The sequence below is a fragment of the Mytilus californianus genome, unplaced genomic scaffold (assembly GCF_021869535.1).
Source record: "Mytilus californianus isolate M0D057914Y unplaced genomic scaffold, xbMytCali1.0.p SCAF_6, whole genome shotgun sequence".
Classification (NCBI taxonomy): domain Eukaryota; kingdom Metazoa; phylum Mollusca; class Bivalvia; order Mytilida; family Mytilidae; genus Mytilus; species Mytilus californianus.
In genome coordinates, this window is record NW_026262712.1 from 47096745 (window position 1) to 47110958 (window position 14214).

At 31.2% G+C, this 14214-nt stretch overlaps 1 protein-coding gene across 1 annotated transcript in view; it reads right to left on the minus strand.

Annotated features, from left to right (window-relative positions):
* The window catches only part of LOC127705546 (plastin-3-like), a 37759-nt gene extending 23964 nt beyond the window's left edge, over positions 1-13795 (minus strand). Inside the window, exon 1 of the mRNA XM_052209872.1 lies at positions 13636-13795. Within this exon, the coding sequence (XP_052065832.1) occupies positions 13636-13701 (66 nt within the window). The 5' untranslated portion in view covers positions 13702-13795. The remainder of the gene's footprint in view (positions 1-13635) is intronic.
* Between the last annotated feature and the right edge of the window lie 419 nt (positions 13796-14214).

Genomic DNA, 14214 nt, shown 5'->3' on the forward strand with positions numbered 1-14214 from the left:
TATCTTCATCTTTAATAATATTCAAGATAATAACCAATAAAATGCTCCGCTGGGGCGCAGCTTGATACGACCACAGAGGTTGAACCCTGAACAGTCGGGGCAAGTATGGACACAACATTCAAGCTTGATACAGCACTGAATTTGGATTGTAATCAAATATTTGACACAGCATAGGTTTCTCACACAGAATGAAAGTGGTCTAAGAACTTAAAATTTTTTAATTTACCTATTCAAACCATATCATTATTATTTCCTTTTATATATAAATCAGAAATAACCAATTTAAATGTAAAATTTTAAAGAAAAAAAAGGAAAAAAAAATCCCCCCCCCCCAATTTTTTGAACCCCCTTATGATTCATCACCCCCAAACTCAATCCCAGCTTTCCCTTTGTGGTATGGTACCTTGCAGTACAATTTCGGTGGATCCATACACTTGAACACAAGTTATTGTCAGGAAACTAGAAAAAGGCTTGTTTTTTGGCCCCAAATTCCTAAATGTTTAGGGCAATTACCCCCAAACTCAAACCCAGCTTTCCCTTTGTGATATGGAACCTTGTAGTACAATTTCATAAAGATCCATACACTTACACACAAGTTATTGTCCTGAATCTAGAAAAATGCTTGATTTTTTGCCCTTTTATGGCCCCTAATTACTAAAATTTTGAGGGAATTACCCCCAAAATCAATCCCAGCCTTCCCTTTGTGGTATGGTACCTTGCAGTACAATTTCAGAGAGATCCATACATTTGAACACAAGTTATTGTCTGGAAACTAGAAAAATGCTTATTTTTGGCCTCTTTTTGGCCCCTTATTACTAAACTTTTTGGGCAATTACCCCCAAACTCAATTCCAGCTTTCCCTTTGTGATATGGAACCTTGAAGTACAATTTCATAAAGATCCATACACTTACACACAAGTTATTGTCATGAAACTAGAAAAATGCTTGTTTTTTGCCCCTTTTTGGCCCCTAATTCCTAAAATTTGGAGGCAATTACCCCCAAAATCAATCCCAGCATTCCCTTTGTGATATGGAACCTTGTGGTACAATGTCAGAGAGATCCATACACTTACACACAAGTTATGTCTGGAAGTTACAAAAATGCTTATTTTTGGCCCCTTTTTGGTTCCCAATTCCTTAACTGTGGGTACCATAACCCCCAAAATCAATCCCCACCTTCCTTTTGTGGTATTGAACCTTATGGTAAAATTTCATTGAGATCCAACTAAAGTTAGAGTGCAAAAACTAATGTGTCTATGGACGACGACGACTCCAACATTATACCAATATACGACCACAAATTTTTTTTTGCGGTCGTATAAAAACTGCAAAATTTCCTTAAAATTACAAATTTAGTGGCAGCAACCCAACAATGGGTTGTTAGATTAATCTGAAAATTTCAGGGCTGATAGAACTTGACATAATGAACATTTATATCCCATGTCAGATTTGCTCTTAATGCTTTAGTTTTGAGATATAAGCCAAAAAACTTAATTTTACTCCTATGTTCTATTTTTAGCCATGGTGGCCATGTTTTTTGAAGAAACAGAAAATAAAACACAAACTTTATTCTGGATACCCTAAGGATCATTCAGCTTAAGTTTGGTTGGATTTGGTTCAGTAGTTTCAGAGGAGGAGATGTTTGAAATAGTTTACACCGGACGGACGACGACGGACACCAAGTGATGGCAAAAGCTCACATTTCCTTTGGAAAGGTGAGTTAAAAATAAAATGAGGTTAACTTAAATCATCTTTTTTTTGTTATAAAAATGGGAAAGGATAAATACGATCAGAAGTCCATTTACTAAAACTTCTGTGGTGTAGTTTTCCATAACAAATTTTCCTCAAATTTGAAATTTAAGAAAAAAAATTCGTAAGGGTTCCGCGAAACCCAGTGTCTCGCCTACTTTTTCTGTTAATCGCAGGCTCAACAAAAATGAGGAAGTAAATCAATAAAAATATTCCTCTTGATACTATCTTTTGATTGTAAGAAGCTTCTGTCCAAGTTTGGTAAAAATCCAGGATAGTTTATGAATCTAATAAATGTTTAAAAACTTTAACTGCAGACTGAATGTAATGTTAACTGGAAGAAAACAAAATTTCCTTCTAGATACTAGCATTTGATCATAAACAAGCTTCTGTCCAAGTTTGGTACAAATCCAAAATAGTATAAGAAAGTTATTAAAATTTTAAAAACTTTAACCACAGAGTGAATGTGTTGTTCCTGGCAGAAAATCTAAGTCCATTTAAAAGTAAAATACTGAGAAAATGGATTTATTTTTTTACAAAATTTCCTTCTAGATACTAGCTTTTGATCATAAACAAGCTTCTGTCCAAGTTTGGTACAAATCCAAAATAGTATAAGAAAGTTATTAAAATTTTAAAAACTTTAACCACATAGTGAATGTGTTGTTTCCTGGCAGAAAATCTAAGTCCATTTAAAAGTAAAATAAGGAAAAAAATAAATTTTTTTTTTTACAAAATTTACTTCTGGATACTATCTTATGATCATAAACAAGCTTCTGTCCAAGTTTGGTAGAAACCCAGGATAGTTTAAGAAAGTTATTAAAATTTTAAAAACTTTAACCACAGAGTGAATGTAATATTTCCCGGCAGAAAAACTAAGTCCATTTAGAAGTAAAATACGGAAAAAATTGAATTTTATTTTTACAAAATTTACTTCTGGATACTATCTTATGATCATAAACAAGCTTCTGTCCAAGTTTGGTAGAAATCCAGGATAGTTTAAGAAAGTTATTAAAATTTCAAAAACTTTAACCACAGAGTGAATATTTGTGGACGCCGCCGACGACAACGACGACGACGCCGACGGAATGTAGGATCGCTATGTCTCGCTTTTTCGACTAAAGTCGAAGGCTCGACAAAAACAAAGTCATGAAACAGTGTAATTTTTGGTGTTCTACATCTTTTATTCACAACATGACCTTCAACATAAAAAAAGATAAAGACAGTCAGAGTCCCAATGCGAATTGAATTCTTTGATGATTCCAGTAGATAATTGTTAAAACAATATTTTCCATGGTATTTGATATATCAATTGAGTAACTGTAAGTCGAAGAATTTTCTTGTACATGTAAGTCAATCCCATTGCAACCCCATTTCCAATAAAGTATTTATTTTTTTTAAAGTACAATCATTTTTCAAGTGTTTATTTATTACTATTAAATCACTCTCTGATATTTGAAAACTGAAACCCTTAAATATATTTTGACTTCAAACAGGCATAAACTTCACAATCCAGTTAAATCTGCAGTTTAAAAAAAATTAAAAGCATTAATTAGTTACAGCCCTTGGATTCCATTGGACTAAAAATCAATAGCACTGATGACCTAGTTCTATGATTTGTGGATTACTACCCAGTTGATTTTTATCTTCTGTCTACTGGTGTATTTAGGTAGCTTATAAGGTCCCAACACACTCCTACACCCAAAATACAGGTATTCATTACCAAATAAGGTAAAAATCAGCCAGTGTTTGTTGTTAACTTACAAGGTGGGTGATTTCACACTAGATAAATCTCACAATTTAATGACAATCGGTAATACACAGTCATAAATACTTCGTTAACTGTCATTCATAGTGATTAAATCATACAATCATGTGATTATATCAAAATAATCTAACATTAATCATTAAAATTAGGTAATAGTTTTGTTCTTTCTATGTACGAATTATCACCTTTTGTAATTGTCACAAGGCATTACTTTCAATTCATTTCATTAACCAGTAAAAACTCCTTATAAAGTCAAAGGGACGTTTAATATAAACATCTGATTTATAATTTACATGTACTTGTTAAATTACTTATGGTGTAAATCTACAGGAAACTCAAATGTAAATACAAAACCGTTTGAAACTGCCTACTATTATCATGATGCATGTATAAATTTATTTTTTTTTAAATTTCACAAAATTACCAGGAAGGTAGTTTTATTTACAAGGAAAGTTACTAATCTGAAACTATTAGATAATTATCACAAAACCTTCCTGATAAATATTTCTGGAAATGCAGTTTTCAACAATAGTAGTCATTGCAAATAACTTGGGTTTTATTGCAAATAACGGATATTAAGGTCATGTTTGTTTTTCTAAATGTTTTGAGTCAACTTTTCAAAAAAGATTACCAGGCAGACAGGAAGAAAGCCAAATATACACACTAATCAATTTAACCCCATTTAACAACATAATCATTCCTTTTCAATAAATACATAATGATATATAAACAGAATGTTATTATTTTGAACCAAATACAAATTTAGGAGATACATATAAAATACAAATTTAGGAAATACTTATTTATCTCAAGTTCAAATATTCAATTAAGAATCCTTATTTCTCTGTTTGTTCTTAGATCATCGAAAACCTGCAGAACTAAGTACAGAGCAAGCAGATCTAGTAGCAAAAAAAAAAAAAAAAAAAATTGGCCTATTCTGATAAACACAAATTATCAAATTGGTCCCTCATCGTTTTACAGTACTATAAAATCAAAAGAATACATACATGTACAACTAAATAAAACTACAAAATTATATTGAAATTGTAGTTAATAAATGACCTTGACAAAAATTGATCATGCAGCTACTGTAAGGCATAGAAATATTTCTCACTTTAGTTTATTTACATTTGACTGATAAATCAAACTCTTCTATAGACTAGAGTTTGAAAGATTTATCATTACCATTTTTAAATTTCCATGTCATGAGGTGCAATTTTTATAAAATTCAGAGTTCTTCTAGTACACTCTTTGTGATTTTATTTTTGAAATTCAGAGTGCCTGAACAAGTGTTTTCCTTTGAACATTAGCATAAGGATATCCTAATACTAAAATGCTTACCTGGGTCCTACCAGACATTTTTATCATTTTTATTTTATTATAAAATCTGATTTTCATAGTTAGCCAAAGCCAGATAATATACCGTAAATTCATCAAAAAATTATATCTGTAAATCTTCTTTATGAAGACATGATCAGAAATTTTAAAAGAGAAAAATGGTTAGCATGAGATATACAATCTAAAGCCTAAAAAAAGCTATCATGTATTGTGATGTACAAAATGTAAACAACATACTGTATATTCAGAAATTATGGTGATGTTTTATAATGAAAAAAATTCAGACCAAATATATACGTTTTGCAAAAATAAGAACCGGCAATTTAAATTTTGATAGCAGCATTTTCTGAAATTGCAATGATAATTCTCTCATTTCGGTCCAATGTTAAACTATCACAGTAATAAATGCACACATTAGTTTCATTATTTACAGTATATGCATGTACGTGTATCATACAAACTGGATTAAGCTTAATGTCATTGTAACAATATAATATCAATAATAATGACTATATAATAAGATAACAAGGACTTATCCTCAAATTTGTAACTGTCTACTTTTAACTAATCTTTTAAAATCATTTATTTTCAGTAAAATCCTAATGCTATTAAAAGCTTAATTTGAATTTTTAGCAGTCAAATGAAATTTCCCTTCCATTGTCAACTCTAACATGTTGAATCATCAGACCTGACATGTTTTCTTTTCCCATTTAACGACATGAAAACGTCTTATCATGAATACTTAAGACTGAAGTAATTATTCATTTCTTAAGAAGTTGCCATTTAATCTTACAATTTGTAAAGATGCTGTGTGCCACACAACAAATTAGTGAATCTTAATTGAGGATTGATTAATTGTTGGTGTTACAACAAATGTAAATGACACAACTGGCTATATAATGGCGGTCAGTTTATACTGGTGGGGGAAGCCAGAATGCCCAGAGAGAACCACTGACCTATACAGGAAAACTGATAATCCTAGTCAATTAAGATTTGAGTTGAAAGCACCTGCTATGTGTGGGGTTCAAACTCACAACCTCAGTGTTAACAGGCTAGTGATACAGTAGATGAACTGTTGAGACTACTGGCCACTAAGGCCTATTTAAAATGAGGAGGCTCAAAACTGCAGTTCACACACTTATCATGTATTCTTTCAAAAAAAGTTATCTTTTCCAATTGTATCTCATTATCAAGAAGATCTGGTAAAAGTTGCTTCATGAGCAATTTGAACTTTCAAAATATCAAAATTGTGTCAAGCATCATTCATAATACATCATTTAACTCCTTAAAAAAGATGTTTAACACTATGAGATTTATATATATATAAACAAATTAAGAACCTATGGACTTTGTGGTGACAATATAAGGAGATGCCTCCAAAATGTTTTCGTATATATAATAAGCCATTAAGAAGGACAAAGTATCTACAAATTCAAACTTACAAATATATCCCAACATGAATACATGCATTTCACCCTTAAACTACAAGTACATGTAACCAAAAGTAAATACAACACTCTCATTGTATTGTAAAGCCTTGTACATAAATCAACTTCACATTTAAATTATTTTTTCAAATAGTTTTGAAGGAAGGAATGCCTCTTAGTTATATAACTCTTCATAATTACTCTTTTTCTTGTATATATATATATATATGTGTAGGATTTTTGTACTTTTGTGAAAACGCATGTAATTGTTTTTAAATATCCTGTTCCGAGAACATTAAGACTATACACTTAATTCTCATGATCTTAAGACAATTGACAATTGTGCTTTGATGTAAAATAGAGGAAATATTTCATAAGGACGTTAAAAAGCAGGATGTTTTTTCAATTGTTGTTTGATTTTTTAATAAAATTTGTATGAAAAGGTATTTATTTAGAATAATTTAAAACAAATGTACATGATGAAATAAAAGAAGAATGTGTCTGAGGTCACGACTGCTTTGCAATGAAAATGGGATGGATGGACGGAAGGTCAAGGGTAACACTTAATGCCCTGTCGCCAAGGCGGGGGCATAAAAGGAAGAATATGTCTAAGGACAAGAATTAGCTTTGCAATGAAATGGGACGAACGGTCAAGGGTAACACTTAATACCCCGCCACCTAAGGAGGGGGCATAAAAATTTAGGCTAAAAAGTTGGTGTCTGACAGATTTGAAAAGCTCTTACACCATACAACTGATCACTGTCAAGCTGCTAACCAATATGAAGTTATTCTGTTCAATAGTACCTGAGAAAAGTGTCACAAAATATTTGTTGAACCAACAGATCAATGGTGTCTGTCCATTCATCTGTTGGTCCAACAAACATTCAGTTCCTGACTTAGGGCTGTCACATGAACATGGTGGTATTAAACTAGTTGTTTAGATCTTAAACCTCCACCTTTTTTCCTACTAGGACTAGGCAACTAAGTGCTCTTTACTTTTTGTTTTGGCCAAGTAAACTTTCAATCGCTTCCCAATTAATAGTAATATATTACAACCATTCAATTGAAAAATACTATTTTCAACCTAGACATGCTAAATAATGAGTGTGATCAATCAATTCTCTTTCAATCTACCGAGTAAATAGTCCACAAAGAAATGGTTAAATATGTAAACATTCAACACTTGATTGGGTAACATATGTGGTAAGCTTTAAACTTCACCGATCGACATCCATAGATAACCGTTTAAATCGTGGAAGGTAACAAAACCATGTAAAAAATGCTGCATGTGGGATTCAATAGACAGATTTTTAAAACTGATTCGGTTTTAATATATACTTGTCTATGTTAGTTTTAGTTACAAAGGTGTTCAAAGACCACACCTTATTTAAATTGATCAATTCTACTAAAAGAATGGACACTTGTTTATAATGTTAAAAGATATATGCACAATTGTTTATGTATACCTAAAAAGTATCAGACCATTCTATTGTCATAAATTTTACTTTCTTTATGCTTTATAAAATTATGACTGATAATTAAAATTTGAAGTGTTATATGGTCATGTATGGTATTGTTTGAAGGTTAAATCCACAATATATGCAAGTAACAAAGTTGGAGTTGGGTATTTAATATTAAACATGATATTATCATGTGATGGTGTTGTATGATACCAATATAAAGGGGTGTACAGTATACATGTACAATGTACATGGTAAAGTTCAATGAGACAGACACTTAGTGTACAGTATACATGTACAATGTACATGGTAAAGTTCAATGAGACAGACACTTAGTGTACAGTATACATGTACAATGTACATGGTAAAGTTCAATGAGACAGACACTTAGTGTACAGTATACATGTACATGGTATAGTTCAATGAGACAGACACTTAGTGTACAGTATACATGTACATGGTATAGTTCAATGAGACAGACACTTAGTGTACAGTATACATGTACATGTACATGGTATAGTTCAATGAGACAGACACTTAGTGTACAGTATACATGTACATGGTATAGTTCAATGAGACAGACACTTAGTGTACAGTATACATGTACATGGTATAGTTCAATGAGGCAGACACTTAGTGTACAGTATACATGTACATGGTATAGTTCAATGAGACAGACACTTAAAAGCACATTAAAAAAACGTCTAGAGGTCAACAGACAGTTTTAGCACTATAGACCAGTGTCTTTAGAATTTATGTTAAGCTCTTTAAACTGCTCAGGGTCCAGAAAAATTGCAAAAAATCTAACAGGAACTATCAATGGTCAACACAAAATTCCCCAAAAACAGTCTTCACTCTTCACGCTCAACCACAGACCCAGCTGACCATGCTTTCAATTATCACTCTACACACCAATAGAATCTAACTAAAATTTTCATAATATTCAGCTTTGAGTCTGTGGATTCAAAAGTTTTTCATGAAGACTGTCACAAGCATGACAAGACAACCCATTAAGATCAACATGAATCATTATCTAATTATAAGATATCCACTGACAAGGTTCTTGACCGTGGACAATTTTTCTTTCAAATGTTGCAGGTTAATGTTTGTTACATTGGAAATAGACCAAAACAGAAATATCCTTTTAAACAACTTGAATATTTCAATCCCTCTCCTTAGTAGCCCCAATCACCTTCTGATTATTCAATTTGCTACACCTAAAAACTTTGTATATATTATATATAAACAGAGATGTATCAACGATCAAGGTATAAACAAAATTAAATTTGACAAAGATTCATTCAATTGATGTTAAATTTAGCTGAATAAACATATTTTAAAATACCAGGAAGATTGTTATAGCAGTTTAAATTCTTTTGACTTGAAATGGGGAAATAAATACAACATAATGTATACATTTAAATAGAAGAGGCATGGTTGATGAATTGTCAAATGCAGGAGTTGTTCAAAACAGCCCATTACATTTTCATAAAAGAAGAATAAAATGGCTAGGTCACCCATCAACCGATTGTCGACTTTGTCGTCATTCAATATAATATCCATAAAGAAGTTATTTTCATCCAAAATAAATTTTAACCTTTTGCCACCTGATTTTTCTAACTCATGGCTTTATCTTATTTAAATGTACATACATTGTATATTATACATACAAATATACTACCGAGGTCATATAGTTGTCTAAAATTTTGAGAAGAACAATAGATCTGAATTTCTACAGCAGTGGAAAGTTATTACAGAACCGAGGCTGCAGGTACATATATATGCAATATGAAGCTTTCGTTAGACAGTACCTGTAACAACAGTGAAATCATGAAACCAGTTTAAGAGAGACAACCCTCTTGCAAAGATTTCAAAAGTCATGTTTTGAGAAAAATTCTTGGAAGAATGTTATGTATTGTGTGTTTGTAACAATGTGAAAAGTTCAATTCAATCCGAAAAGAGGATGGGTCACTCATGATAGCAAAGTTGAACCGAATAATTGTCATGTCGGTAAAATGCTCCCTTAAGCATTTACTATAATATAACTGATACTGGCATTTGGTGTAGATAAAAATAATTTGCTTAAATTATACAAATGTATACTAAACAGGAAATTAACTTTGGCGTTATCAACTATTTCCATAGGGTATATTATATATATATAGGTATATCACATGTATATATCTGTTTTAAACCATGTAACTAATCAACCATTTTGTATAAAATACTTTTTTAAATATTCGAATTATAACTTTGACAAATGACAATATACTTGTCTATTATCCTATAAAACAATTTATATCTATCTCGGAAACTATCAGAGGTGAGAGCTGACATAAACTGTCAAATTTTAATATGGCCAAACTTTATTAAATTCATTAATAACAGCCACCACTAACCATGCTAACAGTAACAATTAAGTTCAACTGAAATTTTCTTTAAATGTGTTAACACTCAAAATATTGAAAAACTAAAATTGACTACAATGTTATTGTTGACCTTCACAACTGTACTCAAGTCATAAAATGGCTCATGGCTAGACAATGTACAATCCAGAAACGACATAGTTTTGTCCAAGATTGTTATGATGTTCTGTAAGAGTACACTGTACTGTTGTGCTATAAAGTATAAATGTAATAATGCAAAAAAGTGACATAATAAAAAACAATAAAAGGAGATGTGGAATATATTTCAATCATGTCAATCATTTTGTCAATGGGACAGCAAGACAGATAACCAAAAGACACCTAAAGGGCAATATGCAGTCTTCCAACATAAGACAGGTCACTGGTGTCTATAAGACAGGTCACTGGTGTCTATATGTTATGTTAAGTTCTACTAATACTTGAAACAAAGCTCACACATTGATACCCCTGCCCCTTGTAGACCATGGTGTGCTTACCCCAAAAAATGATTTTGATGAAAAAAAGTAGGTATATGTAAGACTGTGAGAAATTTAAAAAAAAAATGTAATAAGAGATTTAGGAGGAGTTGCAGAAACAAAATGAGTAAAATAATTATTTTGTACATTTACATACATGAGCATGTATACAGTGAAACCTAATATTTTTTCATGATTCGCTTCGATTAAAAGTTTCAATTAGACCCTTAAGAAGTAGGGCAAGTGGGTAAATCCTAAACATAAGTGTTTCTTTTGTTTTGGTATAAATAAAACAACATTTTACATAAAAATAACAATGTGAACCAAATATGAAAGATACATGTATGACTCCTACAATTACACTAATAAAGCTCTTATGAAATGACAAGGAAAAATGATTTAAAGTTAATACTAAAATAGGATATAAAGAAGGAAATCATCACTAAGGAGAACAGGAAACTTTAAAGGAAGAATAAACAACAGATGGTTCAAGTGTTTCAAGTTGAAACAATATCTCAGATCATGTATTTTGAAGAGACTAAACACTTTTACAATAGTTAAAAGGGGATAGCACTTATACAAATGTACTGTCTCAGTGACTGTGTCTATATATGAGTATAAAGTCTTAAGATGAAAAAGTAGAAAAAGACTTATGAAAATATGTTTATGAAAAATGTAGAAAAAGACTTATGAAAATATGTTTGTCAAAAATGTACACCATGCTCAATTTAAATCACAATGAGCTTTCTCAATTAAAAATTTCAGGTTATTTCGACTTATTTGGTGTGCAAAATTTGTAGTCCAACTCGTTACAGTAGTGGATGTACATGTATGTACAATGAACATATATATATCATTAATCATTTTAAAAAATAAATTACAGCTACATGTGTATATCTATACATTGCTTTCTTGTAAATGTTCTGTAATATTGTATACAGGTTCATTTAGACAGACTTTTGTGAACTTTTCACACAAATTAATTCTAAAGTTCTTTAAATATATTTAAACAAGAAAATTGAACAACAATAAATATTCACAAGTGTGAAATTGGCCAATATATCAAGGGTTGATCTAAAATCATTGTGAATCTAAATCTGTCTCTTAAACTGAAGCTATCTGATGTTTTTTATGAGGTGATAATATTATCCTGATGACTTTTATGACTTTTACCTGAGGCCAGGTAGATTTACACAGGTAGACATCAAATGACCCATACTTAGGCCATATAAATGTTTACATATTTGTTTAATCACCTGTAATTATGTCAATATGTATAAAATGTATGACCCAATTCATCAACATTAAGTAATGTCCAATTTTCACAGGTATTGGTCTCGATGACAGGTAAAATTACATGGCATCAATTCCACGGGTGGCAATCAATTTGTATAACTACAAGGCACATGTTTCTTTCAGTTAAACATGTTTCATTTTTGACAAGGTGAAATGTTGTGAATGACATTGCCCCTGATAGTAAACAACTGTGTAAAGATTTGTAACTTTAGGTCTTGTAGTTAAAAATGCTTTTGACAATGAGTAAATTCTAGGAGGAATGGGTGTGGATATAGTCTTTAGGACTATAATTATGCTCCACTGTGCAAAAGTCATTTCAGGCCAACAAGTTTTGATGAAGACTAGGATGACTGGTCAATGACTTGAAAAATGAAGATATATAACTAACATACATGTACATGAATTAGGTTTTTGTAAGACGAAACTATTACCATGGTTACCAGATATCTATCATGTCTATGTACTTCAATACTGAAATAGCATAATTATACACAATTCAGCCATTTACATGTTAAAAGGGAAAAACAACAATCAGTGTTTGTCATTGAAACATTCAGAAAACCCCAAATTTATAGTTTCCTAATGTAAAATTCTTCCTTTAATAAGGCTTAGAACAGCTGTACTTGTAGCTTATAGTATATTTTGGCCATTTTTGGCAATTGTATACATGTATTCATGATATAGGTACCTCAACACTGAAGAGACAACCTATTATACAATCTCATTGTATAAAAAAAAAACATCTTATCTTTTGTCCTGTAAAATTTTGTTTGGTCTGGTAAATTTGGAACATTCAACAGCTATTATGGGACAACGTCTCTGAACAATACACATGATGATACAGTAAAAACTTCTTCAATGTTCCAGGATTTTACTTTGACTGATCTTCTTATTTTGACTTGACTGCCTTAAAAATGTGGGTGATCATTTGTTTTGTGCTAATAAAATATGTGGAGAAAGAATACATTTGTACCAGGCCATCCTTAAGAAATTCTGTTTGGTGTTGCATACCCATGCCTTCTAGGTTTGGGTAGGTAGGTAGGGATTTTATATTTTTTTTTTTTTTTTGGCCTACAGCACAAGTTACAGGCTTTAGACAAGAAAACAACGTTAGAGCAGGAAAAAATCTTTTTAAAAACAATTTGAGACGATTAGTGTCATTACATTTTTTCGGGAATGCTGCTTTTTATTAATTTAGATGGGTAGGTATGTAAAATCAAACAATTTAAATTTTATTTTTGGTCCCAGCAATGGCAGACAACTAGAATTCCTGTATCTTGTATGGTATAAATAAAGTTATCTATACATGTACATGTATGTTTATAAAATTCATCATTTTCTCCTGAAGAAGAGTTTTTTTACAGCGCACCCCTCGTAGACGGACTTAGTGTATCTTCAAATCACCATATATAAGTTTTTCTCATTTACCATGTGTTATTTTAATATATTGATCTTAAGGAAAATATTTATAAATGTTAAAGAACTTAACTCAAACTACATGCAACCAGTGTACTTAGGATTTTGTTTCTTAGAAAAGAAATAAACCAAGAAATTGTTTATACAGCAATAGATTTTTTTTTTTGGAAACTGATTCCACACGAATTTGAATGCGACTTTTTACAAGCCCCCTTTTTCAAGTGACGCATTGGAAAATGGCTTCCTCGTTTACCGGTTTGGGAACTTGGGCTATATATAAATAAAATGTTTTATACAACTTACCGTTTGAAAAGCTGCCACTAATTCATCGATTTGTTCATGAGAAAGGTCCACTGTTGTCCGACTCATCTTGAAAATTTATAAAAACACAAGAAAATCAAGATACAAAGTTTGTGTGTTCAGGGTGGGACAAAGTCACGTGATCAATCATACGGAAGTTATAATGACGGACATGACTCAAAAAATTTCCGGAAACACAGATTATTTATGACATTTTGATAGTGTCATGGTTACTGAATCACAGGTGTAAAAACACTATTTGCATATTGTTCTATAATGTCATAATTATTCTATTGTCATAAAAACTCATTGTTATCAATATATGAAATTTAAACCCTCAAAGGTCCATGATATATGTTACAGTGATTAAATCAGGATTTAAGTTAATGTTTATTATAGTGTTTCTGTAATTACTGAAAAGTATCATGAAAACGAATTATATAAAATTTAAATATAACTAAAATATAAAGACAGTACATTGGAGTGATTGCCGTCATAAGAGGAGAAAAAAAACACATAATTATGCAAAGAATTAGTATTTGATTGTTTTAGGCTATGTGATCCAGTGGCAATTATTACACG